This window comes from Prionailurus bengalensis, chromosome B1, assembly GCF_016509475.1.
Source record: "Prionailurus bengalensis isolate Pbe53 chromosome B1, Fcat_Pben_1.1_paternal_pri, whole genome shotgun sequence".
Taxonomy (NCBI): domain Eukaryota; kingdom Metazoa; phylum Chordata; class Mammalia; order Carnivora; family Felidae; genus Prionailurus; species Prionailurus bengalensis.
Genome location: NC_057344.1, coordinates 50,334,317 through 50,354,278, shown reverse-complemented (window position 1 = coordinate 50,354,278; position 19,962 = coordinate 50,334,317). Strand labels below are relative to the sequence as shown.

The following is a 19,962-nucleotide window of genomic DNA, read 5'->3' as shown; positions in this document are numbered from 1 at the left end:
CCCTTCCCAATCATTTCCTCTTTGAGGAAAATCACTTATTTATGGGAGAAAACCTAACCTATAGCACAGTTTGAGAATCCAGATTAGAATTTAATGGACCTCCACAGCGTTAGGCAGTAGTTAGGTGCAGTGGGATAGTAGAGATTTGGAAGTGTCGTGTGGGAGTGGGACAGATAACTATAGCCTGTAAACCTTCTACTTGGAATGACTTTGGTCTCTTCAAAACTGTGTTTGCCTGAGATGGAACTTGGTACTCTGTGAAAAAGGATGACCTGAGATTTTTGAGCTTCTGAGGGAAGTGGTACCCAGAGCTGTAAAAGGGAGGAAGCTGCATAGAAAGTTAGCTGAATCTACATGCTATTCTTATGAGAGAAAATGATCAATTCTACTTAATTCACTATATCACTTCTTAGATTTTTTCTATAACTGATTATTGATAAAAGTGATTTTATTTCTTTCAGTATTGCCTGTCAGGGCACCCAACCTTACCATGCAATGTGCTCAAATTCAAATCAACTACTATTATGTTGGACTGTGGACTGGACATGACTTCCACTCTCAATTTCCTTCCTTTGCCACTTGTTCAAAGGTATGTGCTGCTGCATCTGAGACAAAATGAGATTTTGTTTTTCAAAAAATGGTACCGATTAGCATAAAGATTACTAGTACCTTGTGTGTTGTCCTTAGTTTACTTTGTTCCCTAAAAATGTTCTTTATCAGAATCATTTCCTTTGGCTGGGATGATGGAAAGTGTTGTATTGATTTATTGATTGACTTCTTTATTATAACTTCTGAGCTTCTGTAAAATGTTCCTGCAACTGCTCTATGCAAGTGAGGTCATGTATATTTCATCTTTCTTGCTAATTCATATAAGAGCTGATAAATGGTCAGCTGATGAGCCCAAGAATTGAATTTTAGAACCATTTAACTGCCTTTGCAGCGACTTGACATCATAGAGCCTGACATTTCTTTTTGATAGGTATCTATGGATTATATTCATAATTGTCAGCTGTAGATATCATAGAATCATATATGAAGCCAAAGTCCTTGTCTTAAAGCAGATATCTCAAGACTATAGTCACCAGTGTTTACTCTTACTAATACTTTGTCATGGAAATCGGCTTCCCAGTTTGCTGTTATTTGGAAGCAGCAATTTATAAGAGAAGTGGGTAACTTATATAAGCAAATATACTCCCAGTAATAAAAAGTGGTATCACATAGGAGAGACAGAAAAGCTATCTAAAACAGATTTAAGAGCTTAAAAGCATAGCAGCCTAGGTAAACCATCTAATATACCTCATTCCTGAAGATATCACTGCATGCAATGATTATTCATAATGATAATCTCCTGGACCATCTAGAAAAAGTATAATTAAAAATCCGTCTTTGGGTTTTGTTTTTGTTTTTTTGAGACAAGGAATACCAATAAGGTAAAGGGGACAGAGATAATTCCAGATTACATTTTGTGTAAAGCTGATAAAATTCAGTTATAATCACACCTAAAACTTAGAAATACATTTATTATCCACAGATACTATCTATCTATATATATATTTACAACTGTTTCAGAAATTGTAGGTATCACGTATATTTCTGTACAAAAGTGACTGACAAGTTATTTCATACTAAAATAGCCTGATATTATTGCCTGTTTATCCCCCAAACATTACAGTGTCCATTTGTTTGTTGTTTATTAAGAATCTGCACTGGACTGGAGCAGGGGATACAGATCTAAACAAGACCACTTTCTTTTTCTCGTGGAGCTTACATTGTGTTGGAGAGAAAGTATTCCACAGTTGAAAATTTCATTATACTTGTGTTAAGAGAACAACTATACACTTGTGATAATTACTAAAAAAACAAAATATAAGTACTATGAGAGTTTCCAAGAGGCGGCCTCTATGCACTGCGAAGTCATGAATTATCTAGGTGCTCCAGTCCTGAATTGGGCAATTTTAGCTACATATTTTCCCTTTCGTGTTCACTTTTGTCTTTACCTAATTCTGTGTTCTCACAGCCCTGGCTCAGCATTGGAATCCACTTCTATTCTCTCTTCCCCTTTGTCATTGTTCTTCTCTCAGAGGGAAGTTATACTAGAGGGATGATTGGCAACCCATATGTAGTTCCTTAAAAAAAAAAGTGTTTTCTGTTGCTCAGGCCGGAAGCCTTAGAGATACAGTTGGCCAAAATAGTATCCCCAGTCCCTCCCTAGACCTTCGTCCTGCTTTATTTTTCTTCATAGCACTTGTCCTTACATTATATATACATATTTAGTTTATATGTTGTCTGTCTTCTCCACTAAAAGTTTTGTAAGGGCTGGGATCTTTTTGTTCACCACTGAATCCCCCTTGCCTAAAATACTTCTTGGCACGTAGTAGCTACTCAGTATAAGATTTGTCCTATGAGTGAATCTTCTCTGGATTCCTGCCCTCTTGAAGTGTGATTTCATTATTCATTATAATCTTTTCTTTATCTTGAACCTTCCCATCTTGATTCAGTTCTTCCCATTTAATTATGCTCAATTACTTCTAACTTAATATTTAAAAAAACCTTTTTTAACCTACTCTCAACTCCACTTTCCGTTTCAGCATTACTAACTCCTCTCCAGTCTATGTGCCCACACCACCTACCAGAACACCTCTCACTAGAATCACAAATGACTTCGTGTCATTAGATGCACGTTTGTCAGTTCTCATCCCCACTTGGCCATTCAGCATTGTTCTCCTCCATCATAATGCATTCCTGGTTCTCCTCTTCTCTAACTCTTCCTCTTCTATCTACCTTGGAGATTCATCTTTTTTTGACTGACAATCATATATCAGAATTCTTCGATATCCAGTACTTAGCCATCAGAGTATCCACCAAGGAAATTTCCTAAATGCTCAGGGCTTTGATTACCATCTAAACAATAACCTACAAATGTGTATCTTTAGTTAGTAATCCTCTTCTGAGTTCCAGATTCATAAACCCAAAATGCCTACTGAGTTTCTCTCCTTGGATGTGGCTTTGGAGGTACTTCAAAACTCAGCATGCCCCAAGCTCAGCTCATGAATTGATGGTTCAGAAGAGAAGACCCTCCCAGACCTGGTTATCCCCCATAGTACCCTATCTTAATGACTGGCATGCTGTTCTGAAAGCCAGAAAACTGGGAGTTAACTTAGATATGCCACTATTTCTCATTCCCCGTATCCAGTCTTTCATGAAGCCTTGTTAGTTTTACCTTCTCAAACAGTTTCGAATCCAGTTACTTCTCTTTAAGTTCTGCTGCAGGTGTTATCGTATTTTACAGGCATTACTGCCAAGGCCTCCTCATCAGTGTCTTCAGTTCTGATCTTGCCCTTTTCTGAATCCAGAGCCATTTTTGTGTAACTTTTTCATTTTGAAATCACTTCAGATTTACAGAAAAGTTGCAAGAATAGTACAAATATCTCCCAGTTACTCTTGTTAACATTTTATCATATGTACTTTTATAATTTTCTGTTTATACATATGCATACAACTTTTTCTGACCCATTTGAAAGATACAGACAGGATGCTCCTTTACCACCTAAATACTTGAGGCCTATTTTCTAGGAAAAAGGAAATTATTTTACATAACCACAATACAATTATCAAAATCAGGAAACTCACACTGGCACTATACTAGTATCTAAGCTGTCTACCTTCTTCGTATTTCCCAAATTACACCAATTCATATTTCAGTATAATGCCTTTTATAGCAAAAAAGAAGAATAACAGTAGTGTTCCAGGATCCAGTGCAGATCACACATTTCATTTAGTTGTTTTGTCTTCAGTCTCCATTAATCTGGAAGAGTTTTGCAGTCTATCTTTATGACCTTGCCATTTTTAGGAGTACAGGCTAATTATTTTATGTAATGTCTTTCAGTTTGGATTTGTCTGATACCTCTGCATGATTAGGTTAGGATTATTTTGATAGAAATACCACACAAGTGGTGGTATACGTTATCAGAATGCACATGATATCAATTTTCTTCAACATTGTCTTGTAGAAATATACATCTAGTCTTGTCTCTCACCTGTTTAAAACGTTTCACTGGTTTTCATCGCTCTTAGGATGAATACCAAGTTCATCTTGGTATATTACGGTTTATGCCTACCCCTCTAGTATCTTACTTTTTATTTCCTTTTAGTTTCAAAGAAATCATATTTCTTGCCCGGGAGCAGTCACACTCATTTTTTCCGTCAGTCGTAAAGGCTCTTCTCCCCCAGCCCCATCCTGCTTTCCCTGAGCCTACTTCACAGGAGCTCATGTTTCAGGTCATTTATGACTTCAGTTTCTATATAAGAAGGACATAAAGATGGTATTCTGGTCGGGTGAGGGGGACAGAGTGTGTGGGCCTCTTCTTGAAGTTTCATTTGAATAACCTTCTATGTAAGATGTCCATGCCAAAGGCTGGTGAGAATTACTGGAGGAAAATATGGGTCTTGTCTTTCTCTGTTCCTTCCAACCCTGTCCCTTGGCCCAGTTTCCCCTTGAATCTAGGACTGTCCAGATCTCAGCTCAGTCATCAGACCCAGAGAAGTCTTTTGATGCTGCCTAGACCAGTCCCTCTTTAAGGAATTTTGTACCATCCTGCATCATCATTTTTAGTATCTTCTTCTCTATTTGTGTGATTACTTGTAATGTCTGTCTTCCCTGCTAACTTGGGGACAGGTATGTTTTGTTCACCATCATATCACCAGCATGCCTGACACATAAATATTCATTAATGAATGAGTGAAGATGAACAATACTCCTACAGTACTACACCAAATATTGAAGTTCTTCCCTCCATGTTCCCTTTTTATGGAAACACTTCCTCCACCCTCACCTCCTAACTCCTATTCCCAGCTCTCCCACAACACCACACGCTGTCAAAGGTGCCCTTCCTATGTGAACCTGTAACACTTCTGCTTACCCCATCATGCTTTTATTTTATTCTGTTTAATTGCTGTTTACCATCTCGCTTTACTAAAGAGCAAACTCCTAAAACTCAAGGTTTATTTTGAACTGTCATTACATTACAGTACATTGTTATGTGCACTTTGTATACTTGGCTCAGAGTAAGCTTTTTTTAAATATTATTTGAATGAATGAATGTAGTCATGCCTCTTAGATTATTTTCTGATTATAAAAGTAATACATTTCAAAATAGGCATTTGGAAAAATGAAAAAGTATAAGGGGAAAATGAATTGCATACCATGTTCATTCTAACTTTTGCTATTTTGTTAGGTAACAGATTACTTTTAAATGCCTTGGGTTATTTATTTACTTATGGGAATATTTTACCTAATTTTTATACTTAAAAAAATATTTATTTTGAGAGAGAGAATGAGCGGGGGAGGGTAGAGAGAGAAGGAGAATTCCAAGCAGGCTCTGTGCTGCCAGCACAGGGCCCAACATGAGACCCAATCCCACGATCATGACATGAGCCAAAATCAAGAGTCAGATGCTTAACCGACTGAGCCACCCAGACACCCCGATAATATTTTACTTATTTAAAAAAAAAATTAAATAAACAGGGGAAGGGGATTAAGAGGCACAGACTTCCAGTTATTAAGTAAATAAGTCACAGAGACGAAAAGGACAGTCATTAATATTGTAATGTATGGTAATCTGGTGACTACAGTTCTCATGGTGAGCATTTAGTAATATGTAGAATTGTCAGATCAATATATTGTACACCTAAATCTAATTTAATGCTGTCAGTCAGTAATATAAAATACTGAAAAAGATCTTGTATACATGTTTTTTCTCGACTATAATATTTTTAATGGCATTCTTTTCTAAGAAATTATTAAATAGGGGATGCAAAGATGTGTTAATCTATAATCATAATTTATCTAATATCTTCACCTCTCATATTTTATTAAGGTATATTTCTATGGAGACACTTCTTTTTCCTTGCTTTAAAAAACTTAGGGGGTGCCTGGGTGGCTCAGTCGGTTGAGCGTCCGACTTCGGCTCAGGTCATGATCTCACAGTTTGTGGGTTCGAGCCCCACATCAGGCTCTGTGCTGACTGCTTGCTTAGAGCCTGGAGCCTGCTTCAGTTTCTGTGTCTCCTTCTCTCTCTGCCCCTCCCCCGCTCACGCTTTGTCTCACTCTGTTTCTCAAAAATAAATAAATGTAAAAAAAAATTTTTTTTTAAAAACTTAGGGGCCCCTGGGTGGCTCAATCAGCTGAATGTCCAGCTCTCAATTTCAGCTTAGGTCATGATCCCAGGGTGGTGGGATGGAGCCCTGTGTCAGGCTCCCCGCTGTGTGTGAAGCCTGCTTAAGATTTTTTCTCTCCCTCTCCACTAGTCCCTCCCCCCACATTGTGCACATAACTAACTAACTAACTAATACAAATTCTGTAATCATTAAGAGCAAAGTCCTAAGTCCCTTCCCTTTTGGTAGCTTAAAGTGTACTGACTCTTTATGATTTAGTCATTAACTGAGTGGAACTAATTAAGTAAATATTTTCATCTCTGTAGTCAGCATCCCTTTGCCATTTGGTGACACGTCTGTGGCCCTTATTTTTGGCACTATTGTTATAACATGGCCATGCTCTTTGAGCAGTCATTCCCATTTACTGGCAATTTCTCAAATCCAGAATAACCACAGGTGTTTTATAGAAGGCTTTGATGTGTAAAAAAAGTATTTAGCAAGAGTTAAAACTATAGGATCTTAGGAGCACCTGGCTGGCTCAGTTGGTAGAGTATGTGACTCTTGATCTTGGGGCTGGCTGTAAGTTCAAGTCCCACGTTGGTAGAGATTACTTAAAAATAAAATCTTAAAAAAAATAAAAAAGGTTGGGGGGGGTACCTGGGTGGCTCAGTCAGTTATGGGTCTGACTCTTGATTTCAGCTCAGGTCATGATCTGACTGTTCATGAGATCACACCCCATGTCAAACTCTGCGCTGACAGCATGGAGCCTGCTTGGTATTCCCTCTCTCCTCTCACTGTATCTCTCCCCGACTTGTGTTTTTTCTCTCTTGCTCCCTCTCAAAATAATAAACATTAAAAAAAAAAAAAAGTACAGTATCTGAAAATTTTACTTTTTAAAAAAGTTATTTTTGGGCTCCTGGGTGGCTCAGTTGGTTGAGTGTCTAGTTCTTGATTTCAGCTCAGGTCATGATCCCAGGTTCATGGGATTGAGCCTTGTGTCAGGCTCCATTGTAAGTGTGGAGCCTGCTTAAGGTTCTCTCTGTCTCTGTCTCTCTCTCTCTCTCTCTCTGTCTCACTCACTCCCCCTCCCCCTCCCCCTCCCTTCCTCCCTCCACCCCTTTCTGGCTTTTGTACTCTCTTGCTTGCTCTCTTGCTCCCTCTCTCGCTCTCTAAATAAGCAAACAAACAAATTTCTCTGATAAGCAGTGTACCATTCTGATCATTTGTTGAAGACAACTAACTGAATCAGTTATCTGTAATTTGAAGGCTGATTTCTGTGTGTCTGATGGGAAACAAAATGCATGTCCTATGATTCAGTTCACTTTTAAAGGGAAGTGAATATTTACAACCTTCCTTTAGAGAGCTAGCATGCACAGAATGAGAACAGGGTTCACACTGTTTTGTCATTACATTTTTATCTGAATGGTTGGTTTTTTTAATCTGACCTGGCAGTCAATGTATTTTTCAAGAAATAAGTCTATAAGTGAAGACACACGTGACTTTGAAACGAGATGGGAATTAAAGAGCTAATGATGGAATATTTTTCTGTGAGGTTAGTGCAGAAAACTCCCAGAGTTTAAAAAACAAGTTTATCAGGTATAACTTATATGACCCAAACTTACTCTGCTAGTAGTAATTTTCATTCCCAAGTATGAAATCAAAATTCTCACTTTTTGGTAAATCAAAGCAAAATGTAAACAGAATGTAGGCAAAACGTATGTGGGACTTCCTAGTCTTTACATTCTCACAACTTCTCTGTAAGTTTTGAATTACTTCAAAATTAATAGTTATCCCCCAAATTCCTATTGTTTTCTAAAATTAGATGCATGTGTATTTTTATTCAGGCTTTTAGCCTTTCCTAGAAGATTGGAAAATATTCACAATATTTATGTTTCTTATTTTCATTCTCTTTCACCTAATTACAAAGTCAGAATTTGATAAACCTATTTGGCAAGAGGCTAAGGGACTGTATATTAATTTGGTTTCTGATTATAGTCTTTTAGTCCCACACTGTTACCTTGCCCTTAATTTTTACTTTACAGACTAATTTTGTGAGGAGGCGCTAAAATCCTGTTGCCACCCAACTTGTACTCCCAACGTGCTTTTCTTCACCTAACACCTTGATCATTAAGTTCTTCTTTTAACCAGCATATTTCTCCCTAAGGTATTTGCATTTTCAGCCTTCAGCATAATTCTGCTAGTCAACTGATAGCACACAGTTAAATCCTGAGATTGCCAGAAGTGCATGATTTCTGAATCTAGACTTTCTTAGTGTATCCTACACGTGAAACGAGCCTCACCTCCTAGAAATTACTCACCTATGCTGTCATTTTGTAACACTCAGGAAAACTAGGTTCGTTTTCCAGATTTGGAAACCCAAGCCACAGGTGCAAAGTGACTAATCCACTTATAAGCAGTGAATGTGGAATGTGGACTTGACCAGAATTCAGGTACTGTATTTTTATTTGCAGTGAATTCAGACTGATAGGCAGCTAAGTGTTCTTGTCAGAGCACCTGACCCCTCTGAGTCTGTTTTCTCATCCACAGTATGATGATCCTGTTTAGCCTTCCCCGCAGGCTTGTTGTCAGGCACAAGCAGGGTGAAGTCAGGGGCAGTAATTGGAAAACTGTAAAATGCTCTAGTGTCTCATCTTTCTTTTTTCCTCTTTATTATTTTGCATAGGATTCTTTTAATTTTCCCAGTTGAGTGCTAAATTCTTTGGCTTGTTAATGTTCCATCGCCACATAATTCTTAAGCTTGCTACAGTGTGGTTATTTTTCTTTCATCTTTTTGATTAGTATTTTGGGTGGACATTGTTGCCAGTAATTTCAAACTGTTTTTAACTTTATGGAGATGATAACAGTCACCATGAAATCACTGAGGACTGTAATCGATTTAGGATAATTTTATCTTTGTTTTGCAGTCCCAGGCTGTCTAATCTTCCTGGCTGGTCCCTAAAGGATGGAAATGCTTTCTTGGACAAGGTAATGATAACTGAAGTATATCTATACCCAGTGGAAAGCCATCTTGTCACACCAGAGCCACCGTATAGTACTGTGACTGATGGGTTCATTTTTTTCTCAATATATTCTCTCAGAAAAACCCCAAGATCCATGTAGGGTCTTCAGTACTTGGTGATTATTGTCTTTAAGAGCCTTTTAGGGAATCTCAGTGTTCAAATTCAGGTCCAATTTGCTCGTATGTAAAAATCTAAAAACTTCTGCTGCAAATACATTTTATCACCACAGAAAGAAAACTATTATTTTTAGAATTGCGATGAGAGTTTCAAAGGTAATACTGATAGAGAGTTCCATCCAATTCATTCTATTTTCAGGCTAGACTGACACCATGACTGGAAAGAGTAAAACTTTAAAAAAAAAAAAAAAAAAAGACTTTAAAATCCTCAAGTATGTGAGTTTTAAACTGCTTCTATCCATGCTTAGGGAAGGTGGGGCTTTGAAAAAAGTTTGGTTCTTACTCTTTGGGTGAGGAGAGGCCATGGAAGATTGCAGGAGGGCAGTGTCATCATCTGATCAGATCTCTTGCTGCCTTGTGGGGAACAGACTATGAAGCCAGTGTTTAACTTCCCAGGCAATGTTCTTGGGGGAGTGGGAGAGTAACATGATCTTGGATGAATTCAAATTGAGGGCCTTCCAAACTATGAACTAGGATCTCACTCCAGCCTTTCCTGGTAGCCTGGAATGGATAACCTTATAGGTATGAAAAGAGAGCACACAACTAGGAATCTAGGATTTGGGGCCCTACTCTGACTTTAATCATGGACTAGCCCTACAGTAAATGACTTAAATAACTTTTTTCTTCAAGGCTATTAAATTTTTGACATTGGATTATCATCACAATAATTCCTTCCTCCGACCAGTTTTTAGGCAGTTAATTTATAAATGAGAGACCAAAGGTACAAAAAATGTTAAAACTATAATCTAGTCACCTTTTCTCCTAAAAAAAAAATCACAGGCAAAGGAGGGTCAAAAACTGTGAAGCTCATCCATGCTGTTCTCAGTCCTCTAAATCATTCTTCCTCTCCCAAGTTTCACAATTGAAAGACTAAAGAAATTTAAAGATCCTCAAAATGACTCATCCGCATAAGGCATTTCCTTCTTGTAATAGGTACTGTTAAATAAAGAGGGGATCTTTTTATTTACAGAATTAATTTCTGTAACTGCACCCCAACCTCCAGTGCAAGGCAAATGCATAATTTGAAACCAGGTTTCCCTCATAGCCAACTATAAAATTATGTGACATTCAGAAATCTGTGCACCTGATTTCAGCCTAACTCTCCTGCTGGCTGTAAATCATTATTCCCTGAGAAAGGCTCAGAAGCATCCCATTACCAGTGCATTGTGAGCGAAAATGACTTGCATGTGTATGTGGGAGCATTTCATTAGAAGGGAGTGGTGAATAAAATACAGGGGCACTGTAAGTGCGTGGAATGCAAATATGCTTCTCCAGGCCAGAAAGCGTCAGAAGAGGCTCTGTCATGTGAGCTAGACATGCCCTGATGTGTAGCATTATGGAGAAGAAGATTACATAGCCACTTTAAGAGCAGTCAGGGCTTTGAAATTTCCCATGATTTGTCTCTAATCATATTTAACCTCATCCTAAGGGAGTTGGGAGTCTTCTCCCATTAAACATAATTGTTCATTTGTTTTTAGCTAGCAGGTACATTGTAATTAAGAACTATTTTCAGTCTGTTTTTGGCTTAATGTTTCACTGTTTAAAAGGTAGTCATATAAAGAGAGGAACCGGAACCAGAGTTTACTGTGGAAGGTAAGGGGAGGAAACCTTCTGTCAAGGTTCTGATATAAGATCTGTAAAATTCAAAAGGAGAATTGCATAGTTAATACCCTAATTTCGGATAAAGATTGAGAATAAAACCATTCAAGCTCCCATGTGTAAAGACACTTGTATATGAATATATAGAAATACATGTTCAATGACTAATGAAAACATGATGGAACAAAATTCTAACAGTATTTTTCTTTTTCTGGAAAGAGCAAACTGTCGAGCAAATTCTCACTTTTACTGGTTTCCTTATAAAGTCACAGAAGACTTTGACCTTGATGAAGCAAAAAATCCTCCACAGATTTCAGTTTCAAGTATAATGTGGGAAGATAGCCACTCGAGTGTCTTTCTGGAGGCATTTGTAGCAGACCCCATAGGTGGCCCCCTCGTGCCTCTTCAGTGTGCTGCTCTGTCATAATTTCAGCTGCCCATACCTGGATGAGTCTGCCGGAGAGTTTTCCCCTGAAGCTGCACAAATGCAGGAGTTACCATGTAAATAAATATCCTAGATCCGTTGCCTCTGAGGAGGGTAACTCCGAGGTGTGTGTTTCACACCATTTCTCAGAGTTCCCCATGGGAAGAAGTCCCAGCTGCCCACAGTGGGGTACAGCTTAGTAACATAGCCATGATCAGCCCCCTTCCTTTCCCCTGATCGCCCATCAGGGCGCCCATCCTCCTGCCCTTTTTTCAGCACTTCCGTGTTAGCTTGCACTCACCATTTTCTCAAGGTCTGTTTATGAGGGAATTCAAACTAAGACATATTAAATATGGTAGGGCACAAGCAGAGTAGGGAATTGTACTATATTCTCTTTCTATATAAGTGTACTTTTTTCTTTTGAATAAATACATGTGGTTTATAATCCCAAATGAATTGTGTGCTCCGTGAGGACAAAGGTTACGTTCACAGAGGTGATAGTAGTGGTGGTGGTTTAATCCCTACCCTCTGCGCTTCATCTCCCTCCTTGCTTGCCCCTTGTCCCTCACCCCTCGATCCTTGGTAGGAGGAGAAAAAGCCTCTAAGTCGTTTGTCCTTGGCCAGGACTCCTAACCTGATTGCATGACAAAATCATTAGAGGTGCTTATTATAAATATAGCTTTCAAGGCCTCATATCCAGATTTCTAATCCCTTGATGGAGCCTAGGAATCTTTACTTCCATCAGCGTTCCCAGATGATTCTGATATTGCTGGTATAGGCTATGTAACTATTACTTGGGAAGCACTGCATTGTGATTTAGAAAGCAGCGTATATCCACACATGCTTGAAGAGACATCGAGAAATGCTCATTCAAGCCCCAAGTCAGCCACCAACCAGCGTTTTTTATCCTGCATAAGACACTTAACCTCCCTGAGCCTAAACACGAAAGCAGTTCGCCTGAATAACCTTCCGACTTCCCTCCAACTCTCTAGCAGTCTGATTCTTCATGGAAAGTTTGGTTTGGGGATGAAGTTTCTTTGGTGCTATATCTGTTAGATATCTCTTCCTAGAATTTTTTCCTTTTGGTTTCTTTTAGGAATTAAAAGAGTGCTCAGGTCATGTATTTGTGGATTCTGTGCCTGAATTCTGCTTGCCAGAGGTAAGATGAAAGTGATTCTTATTGTAGAAACAAAGCATATCTTGTCATCTCTCAAAATGGAAGTCAAGAAATAATCTTAAGGGGCTTAGCTTTCTGTTTTCAAAATGAAATGAATCTATTATTCCAGGCACATTATCATGCAACTAAAATATAATCATTTAGGAGCCTTTTATATTATCTGTAAGAAATTTAACTCTCCTTTTTGTATTCCTAGCTCTTTCTATAATCCCCACTGACACTTGTACCAGGGCATAGTTCTGAGCATGATACAGAAATAACTCAAGCCTTTCAGTTTTGTAATTATATCCCTGTGTCTTAGATTAGCCATACTGTTTGTAGTCTTGCTTACAGTGGGTAATTGGGAATTGCTGTTATTCAACCAATACAGTAAACTGTAATATCAAATATTGCTTGAAATTCACAGATTCTGAATTGAGCCACGGATACCTATTCACTTACATATTATTATCACAGTGACACTTGTTTTAAGAGTTTGGGGTCAGTTTTATCATTTTAAAGAAAACAAAGGTCAGTTTCCATTCATTTTAATTTTTTGTTTCCTTGTTTTTATTTATTTTTGAGAGAGAGACAGAGAGGCGAGTGGCAGAGGGTTAGAGAGAGAGGGACAGAGAGGCGAGTGGCAGAGGGTTAGAGAGAGAGGGACAGAGAACCCGAAGGAGGCTCCAGGCTCCAAGCTGTCAGCACAGAGCCCAACACGTGACTCAAACTGAGGAACCATGAGATCATGACCTGAGCCGAAGTCGGACACTTAACCAACTGAGCCACCCATGCGTGCCCCTGCCCCATTTACTTTAAATGCAGCTAAGTGATCTCAGTTGACAGAGTCCTGATCTCTAGAGCGGTCTAGATGGCATTCTCAACAGACAAAGTATAGGGAGGCCAGTAACTAGTCCCAGGTTCCTAAGGAAATCAGTGAGAAGCTACCATCCTGTTCTTTCCATGTGCCCAGTGGATTATGGTGCCTCTAGAAAATACTGTCACAATTCAGTGCCAGAAGAAAATTTGAAGTACTATTTCCCTTATTTTTGTACTCTTTCTCCGTCTCTTTCCATTTTAACACCTTCTTTGATATTCTGTAGATAAACTTGTTTTCTCTCGTTGAAGTATGTGTATGTGCCCTTTTGGAGTTGTGGAGCAAGATTGGTAACTGAAGGTGGCAGACAAGGGAACAAGTTTGAGATAAAGTAGTAAGAGAAACAGTGAAGGTAAAGAGTTGCCAAGAATCCTGAGCTCTTCCTAACTGCTATTCAAATCTTTTGTCACCTTCATTTGTCATTTAGGAATTGGTGGGGCAGGTCCCCATCTGTTCAAAGATTCCTAATCCCAGGTGCTGCATTTATTTTCAGCTTGCTACATATGGCACTGACTGCAGCAACCTTCAGTTTATGGACCACAGTGTAGAATTTATGAATTGGTGTTCTGATGACTTTCAGACCTGCTCCATGGAGTACTAATCAATTAGAAATTGGAATTAAACAATTCGTATTTTGGGCACCTGGTTGGCTCAGTCGGTTAAGCGTCCGACTTCAGCCAGGTCACGATCTCGCGGTCCGTGAGTTCGAACCCCGCGTCAGGCTCTGTGCTGATAGCTCAGAGGCTGGACCTGCTTTGGATTCTGTGTCTCCCTCTCTCTCTGCCCCTCCCCTGCTCATGCTCTGTCTCTCTCATTTAAATGTTTTAAACATTTTTAAAAAATTACTATTTCACAGTTCACCTTTTGCTTGGCTAAAGGATTATTGATATATTTAGGCTTCTAGAGCTATGTAAGTTTTTTCAGCTTGTATTGTCTTGTAGTTTGTGTCAAGTTAGTAATAGTCACTATTTTAAGGTAGAGGCAGGGCATTGTATGATTGGGAGAAAATAGGAGAGTCACAGAATCAGGACAGATATACTTATTCCAGTGCAGTCTTCAGAAACTTATAGGTGAGCTAATCCCAGTCTTCCTGGAATTTAAAATCTAGTGCAACTACCTTAAATATTTTTGTATCTGCCTAAGTCCACACTGTAGACTGAGTATAAAGTCTAGGGCAATATAGTAAGAAACCAATAAATTATGAGTGTTTGACCCAATTCATGGTCTATAGAACCCAAATGTCTATATACAACAAGTTTAAAATTAAAATAATCTTTATTGGATTTTGAGTGAAAGAATGTAAACAAAAACATAAATGCGAGTATATAAACATGGTTTGGATGTTAAATTTATTTCTCAGGAAAAATGCTTATGTAGGCACCCCTGATATATATACAGACAGAATATATATGTATACATATATTTTTTTCTTCTAGCTGTCCTTACCAAATTTCTAATCATTCTAGACTCTGTGGGCTGACTCTTACATATTAAAGAGAAATTTCAAACTCACCCAGTTTCTCTGTGCAAGAGGGAAAGGAGATGCTTTTGAGCTTTCTTGTTGTTTCAACCGTTGTTTTCTTGTTTTCTAAAGTTTTTTTTTTTTAAGTTTATTTATTTATTTGGGGGGGGGGGGGCGGTGGTGGGGAAGGGCAGAGAGAAAGGGAGAGAAAGAATCCCAAGCAGGCTCCACAGTGCCAGCACAGAGCCTGACACAGGGCTCAATCCCACAAACTGTGAGATCATGACCTGAACCGAAATCAAGAGTCAGACACTTAACTGATTGAGCCACCCAGGCATTCCCTTGTTTTCTTCTGGATCTGTCACTCTGCGATTATGTCTTAATTTTCTTATTTGTTTAAGAATGGTTCTAGAGAGGTAGTAGGGAATAGAACTATTGGAATGTTACATGACCCTTCCTTATGAGGATATTGTCCTGGAAGTGCAATGCACACATGGAGTTAAGGGTGGTGTAAATTAGCTGTTACTGTCATTAGGCATTTTATTCACACAGATTGCCATTGCCCTAGGAGTGAGTAACTTCTGACCTCTAATCTACATGCTGTCCTCAGGAGCTGATTATCTCTTGGCGGCTTTATTAAATTAACTTACTTTGTATGTAAAGCCATTCAACCAGAAAATACCCACAGCCAAAATGGCAAACTGTCTCTATTATTTGCAAGATGGCACAGAGCTCTTTGTTCTTACTTCTTCTCTGTGGGAGACATAATAGCTCAACAACCCATTCTCCCAACTAAAACACTTCCTTGACTTACCCTATGCTGTCCTTAGTACACCATACAATTTCTCAGAGGTAACTTTAGTGATTGAGACAATGTCTCTGAATAATCGCAATTCACTTTTCCCACAGAAAGAGCCAGTTCTAATGATGCATTCCTCCAATAGCAGTGCACCTAGGCCTGTTTTGCACTTGGCTACCACAACTGGGAGGGGACAGAGATGAGTCACACAGGATTCTTACCCTCAGAGACATTTAATATTGGAGGGACAAAGTGGTGCTTTGAGGAGCTGTTTTACAGAATGGCAACAGTCATAAGAGGGGCATCTACCTAGAGACACCTGGGTGGCTCAGTTGGTTGAGCATCCAGCTTTGGCTCAGGTCATCATCTCAGTTTGTGAGTTCAAGCCCCACATCAGGCGGATAGTGCAGAACCTTCTTGGGATTCTCTCCCTCTGTCTCTCTGCCCTCCCAAACTCACTCACTCACTTTCACTCACTCTCTCTCTCTCTCTCTCTCTCCCCCCCCCCATAATAAATAAACTTAAAAAAAAAAAAAAAGGGCTTCCAGAAAATGCCTTGGTAATTCTGAGAAAGAATTGTGTTTTTTTAATCTGGGCAAATCAGGAAGGTTTAACAGAGGAAGTGAATTAAGCTTTAAAGGACAAGTAGGACTTAAATATATGGGGAAACATTCCTTTCTGCTGAAAGAGTTTTCATAAAGTTTACTAAACACGAGTGGCATTTTCCCTCACCTGCCAACCTGTCTTTCCCTTTTCATGTGACCTTAATAGTGGAGTAAAAGGTAAATTTAAGGTTAAGGCTAGGGCAGAATATGACAGTATAATTTCCTTTTGTGATTCTGACACTAGATTTGTTTTGGATCTATATCCAGCACTAGTGGTCAAAATTTCCCTCTAGAAGAAAAAGAAGTTTCCTCCTGCATTTGCCTTGTGAAGGGCTAGTTTGTGCCTAAGCTGCTCCCTCTGTCACCAGTAATCCATGGCAGTGGTGCATTAGATTCGCATTCCCCTCACGGCTTCTGTCGTGCTCTTTCTGCTTCACAGTACCTGGTTGCACGTGCTAGGCAGCAGCTGCTGAGACGTCCTGTTGTCATTTCCCCTCATCTGCCTAACTCGGAACTCTATTTCGGTAAAATCTGAGCGCTGCTGGTGCACTGACTGGCTGCGTTCTCGCTGTTAGCCATCCTGTCCTGCTACTTAATGCCAACATTAGGAAACATCCCAAAATGAGAGAATAGAAGCGTTGCGTGAAAGGCATCATTATTCTGTAGTACAAGAACAACTCCTCTGCATTCTGACAGCATCATTTTTCAGTCACATCATGTTGATCTATGTGCCCTGAAGAGATATGTATCATTCCCTCCCCTTTCTTTTCAGACCGAGCTAATAGATCTGTCTACGGTAGATGTGATCCTCATCTCTAACTACCACTGCATGATGGCACTGCCCTACATCACTGAGCACACTGGTTTCACAGGCACAGTGTATGCCACAGAGCCCACCGTCCAGATTGGCAGGTGAGAGTATTTATTCTCCCAGCAGAAAGTGGCTGAAGAACTCCTTCCTTCCTTGGTGACCATTTAACAGAATGTTGTGCCAAGAGTGATTGGTGTTTCCTTCTGAGCAGCTAACCCAGAAGTAGAATTGGTGTGAGTAGACTACTCTCCACAAATAAAACAAGCATTCATTGGAATTGCCTCAAGATTAATGCAGCAAGTAGTCTCAGTCTTTTGTTTGGTTTTTTGAAACAAAGAGTGGAAGAAGGTGTTCGCAGAGACAGGTCCTCTGTGCAGATGACCCTAATTAGGGGAGGTAATGTTGAGTAAGATGTCACAAAGATGTAATGCAAAGAGCTTCAGGAGAAAGGAGCATAGCCTATTGAAGAAAAGAAGAGATCGTATTACTTTGCTTTCAGAATTTCCTCCCTGTATGATTTAGCACAGACTGTAAATGGAGACAGCTTGTAGAAAACAGGATAAGTAATTAGATGGTTAAGTTGACTGTACTTGTGACAGGGTGAAACTCAGAGCTCTAAGGAGTAAAAGGAGCCTGCCTTTGTCTCTGAGAATGCTCTGCTGTCTCTTCCTCTGCCCCTCCCAAGCCTTCACGATGCAAGTGGTTGCTGCCAGTACCTATAGCATCATTTAGTGAGAGAAAAATCACGTGAAGAAAATTACCTACCCCAGAAAAAAGAATTATGTTGAAGCAGACTAACAAGTATGGTATAAAGTGAAACTAGCAAGGCTCAAAATACAGGATCGAGGTGTTGATACAGACTCTTAGCTTCGGGTTCCAGTGTCTTGCAAAAGTACAAGATGGAATTACCAGAAAGAAACCAAATGTGTCCTTGTTTTTTGTGTCCGCTCACGTTAAAGAACATTTCATGTGTACAGGAGAAGCCTGGAGATCTGAGGAAGGGACATTATAGGAAAGGCAAACACATGGTGGTGGATCACTGATAATGAGAGGATAAGCTGAAAGCATCAGACTCTACTCTGAAAAGGTTAAAGCATGAGGAAGGACACGCCAGACTGTTCTCCAGGAACTCCAGCCAGAACGATAATGTGCCTGGGTCCCAGGTCTTTGAATGTGCTAGAACTAGTGCTGCTCCTTGAAGATGAAAGGAGATGGGATGGGGAATAAATAAATCGATGGAAATGAAATGAAGTTGTTCAACGTTCAAGTGCTAGTAAAACTACAGCCTACCATATCTCTATGTTGATTGGGAGAGGATTTGAGTCAATATGGGTCCTCTCTACTGCGTTCTGAAAGGGGAGTCAAGATGTTGAAAATCTTTTTCTCGCATTTTGTTCATCCTCTAGTCATCCAGGATTCTCACAGGTCTCTGCCATGCACTTCTCAGAGCACATTGCATCATCGATCCACTCGAGTAAAGCATTTCGTAGGTTCCCCTCTGTTGTGATTTTGTGGTAATCTATCTCATGATCTGCACACAGAACCTGTCCTTTTGCAAGTCTTGAGTTAGGCTTTTAGGATTAATTCTTAAGAGTATTCTTCCATGTGGAATTTTGTAAATTCCCAAAACGCATGTCAAGAAAACGTGCTTTTCCAGTGTAAAATTTCCACTTAATATTGTCATTAAAAAAACAATCCTACCCTACCCCTGCTCCCACCAAAATCAGGTACTTCACAGTCATTTGGCTTTTCCTCCTTTCATATTTTTAGTTCCATTAAGGCAGAGATCTTAAGAATGAGAGCTAAACCATGGGCTTGTATATTTCAGTGTCCAAAGATAAGATACATGCCAGGCTTGTTTTAAAGGTGAATTAAATCATTTATGTTCGAAATGTCTAACATGGAAATTCAACAAGATGGTTGGGTTTCTGTTCAGGTTTATGTGAATGGGTGTCCAAATTTATATGCAACAGAGAGAAAAATGATTAGGGAAGGGGAAGGCAGACAAGCCCACTCGTCTTGGCTACCATGTTACGAATGTGGTGTTTTTCTCATTTTTCTATGAGTGCTCATCACTTTTTTCTTTAAACTCAGGCTTCTCATGGAAGAGCTGGTGAATTTCATTGAAAGAGTGCCCAAGGCTCAGTCTGCCTCCTTGTGGAAGAACAAGGATATTCAGCGGTGAGCAGTAGACCTGTCTGTTCCCCTTGACAGTAGACTCATAGGCTTTGTGAAACAGTACCATTTGTTCCTTGTGTTATGCTTTACACTTTTACTGTTAGAACTCCCTATCTTATGGAAGGGCTATGTTTGATACAACCAATATATTGTGAGAGACCATGTCCAAGGTACTGTACAGGGTCCAAAAGGTTTTTAAAATTAGTAAAACAATTGGCGCTGTCTTTGAGGTGCTCAGGGGTTCATGAGAAGTCAGACCATCGACAGATAAATTACAGCTTTGGATGGCATGTATTGTAAGAGGTGCTCGTCACAGTGCTATAGGCACTCAGAGAATGAAGAACTCTTTGTGTAGGGAAGCTGATGAGGACATCCTTAGGAGGTGGCAGTTAAGGTGGGTCTTGAAGGAAGAAAAGGACTTTCCTGATAGAAAAGGTCGGGAAGTGCGTCCCAGCACTATATGACAGGATATAGTATATTCGGGGAACAGTGAGAAGTACAGGGTGGATGAGAGTGGGAAAGCTGAGAGGTGAGAAATGAAACTATAGAGGTACATTGGAGCAAGATAATGAAGAATCTGATGTGTGAAGTTTGAGTTTTGTATTATGGAGAGTGGGAAGTCCCTCTGTGGAGGTTTGTAAGGAGGAGAATGTTGTGATCACACATTTGGGGGAAAGTGACTCTAGAAGCAGCACGAAAGAT

General features: G+C 39.5%; 1 protein-coding gene across 1 annotated transcript in view; it reads left to right on the top strand.

The window, feature by feature from the left end:
- The window catches only part of INTS9 (integrator complex subunit 9), a 102,240-nt gene that overhangs the window by 30,773 nt on the left and 51,505 nt on the right, over positions 1-19,962 (top strand). The window contains exons 2-6 of the mRNA XM_043565031.1: positions 462-589; positions 9,078-9,138; positions 12,469-12,531; positions 17,044-17,183; positions 19,177-19,263. Of these exons, the coding sequence (XP_043420966.1) occupies positions 462-589; positions 9,078-9,138; positions 12,469-12,531; positions 17,044-17,183; positions 19,177-19,263 (479 nt within the window). The remainder of the gene's footprint in view (positions 1-461; positions 590-9,077; positions 9,139-12,468; positions 12,532-17,043; positions 17,184-19,176; positions 19,264-19,962) is intronic.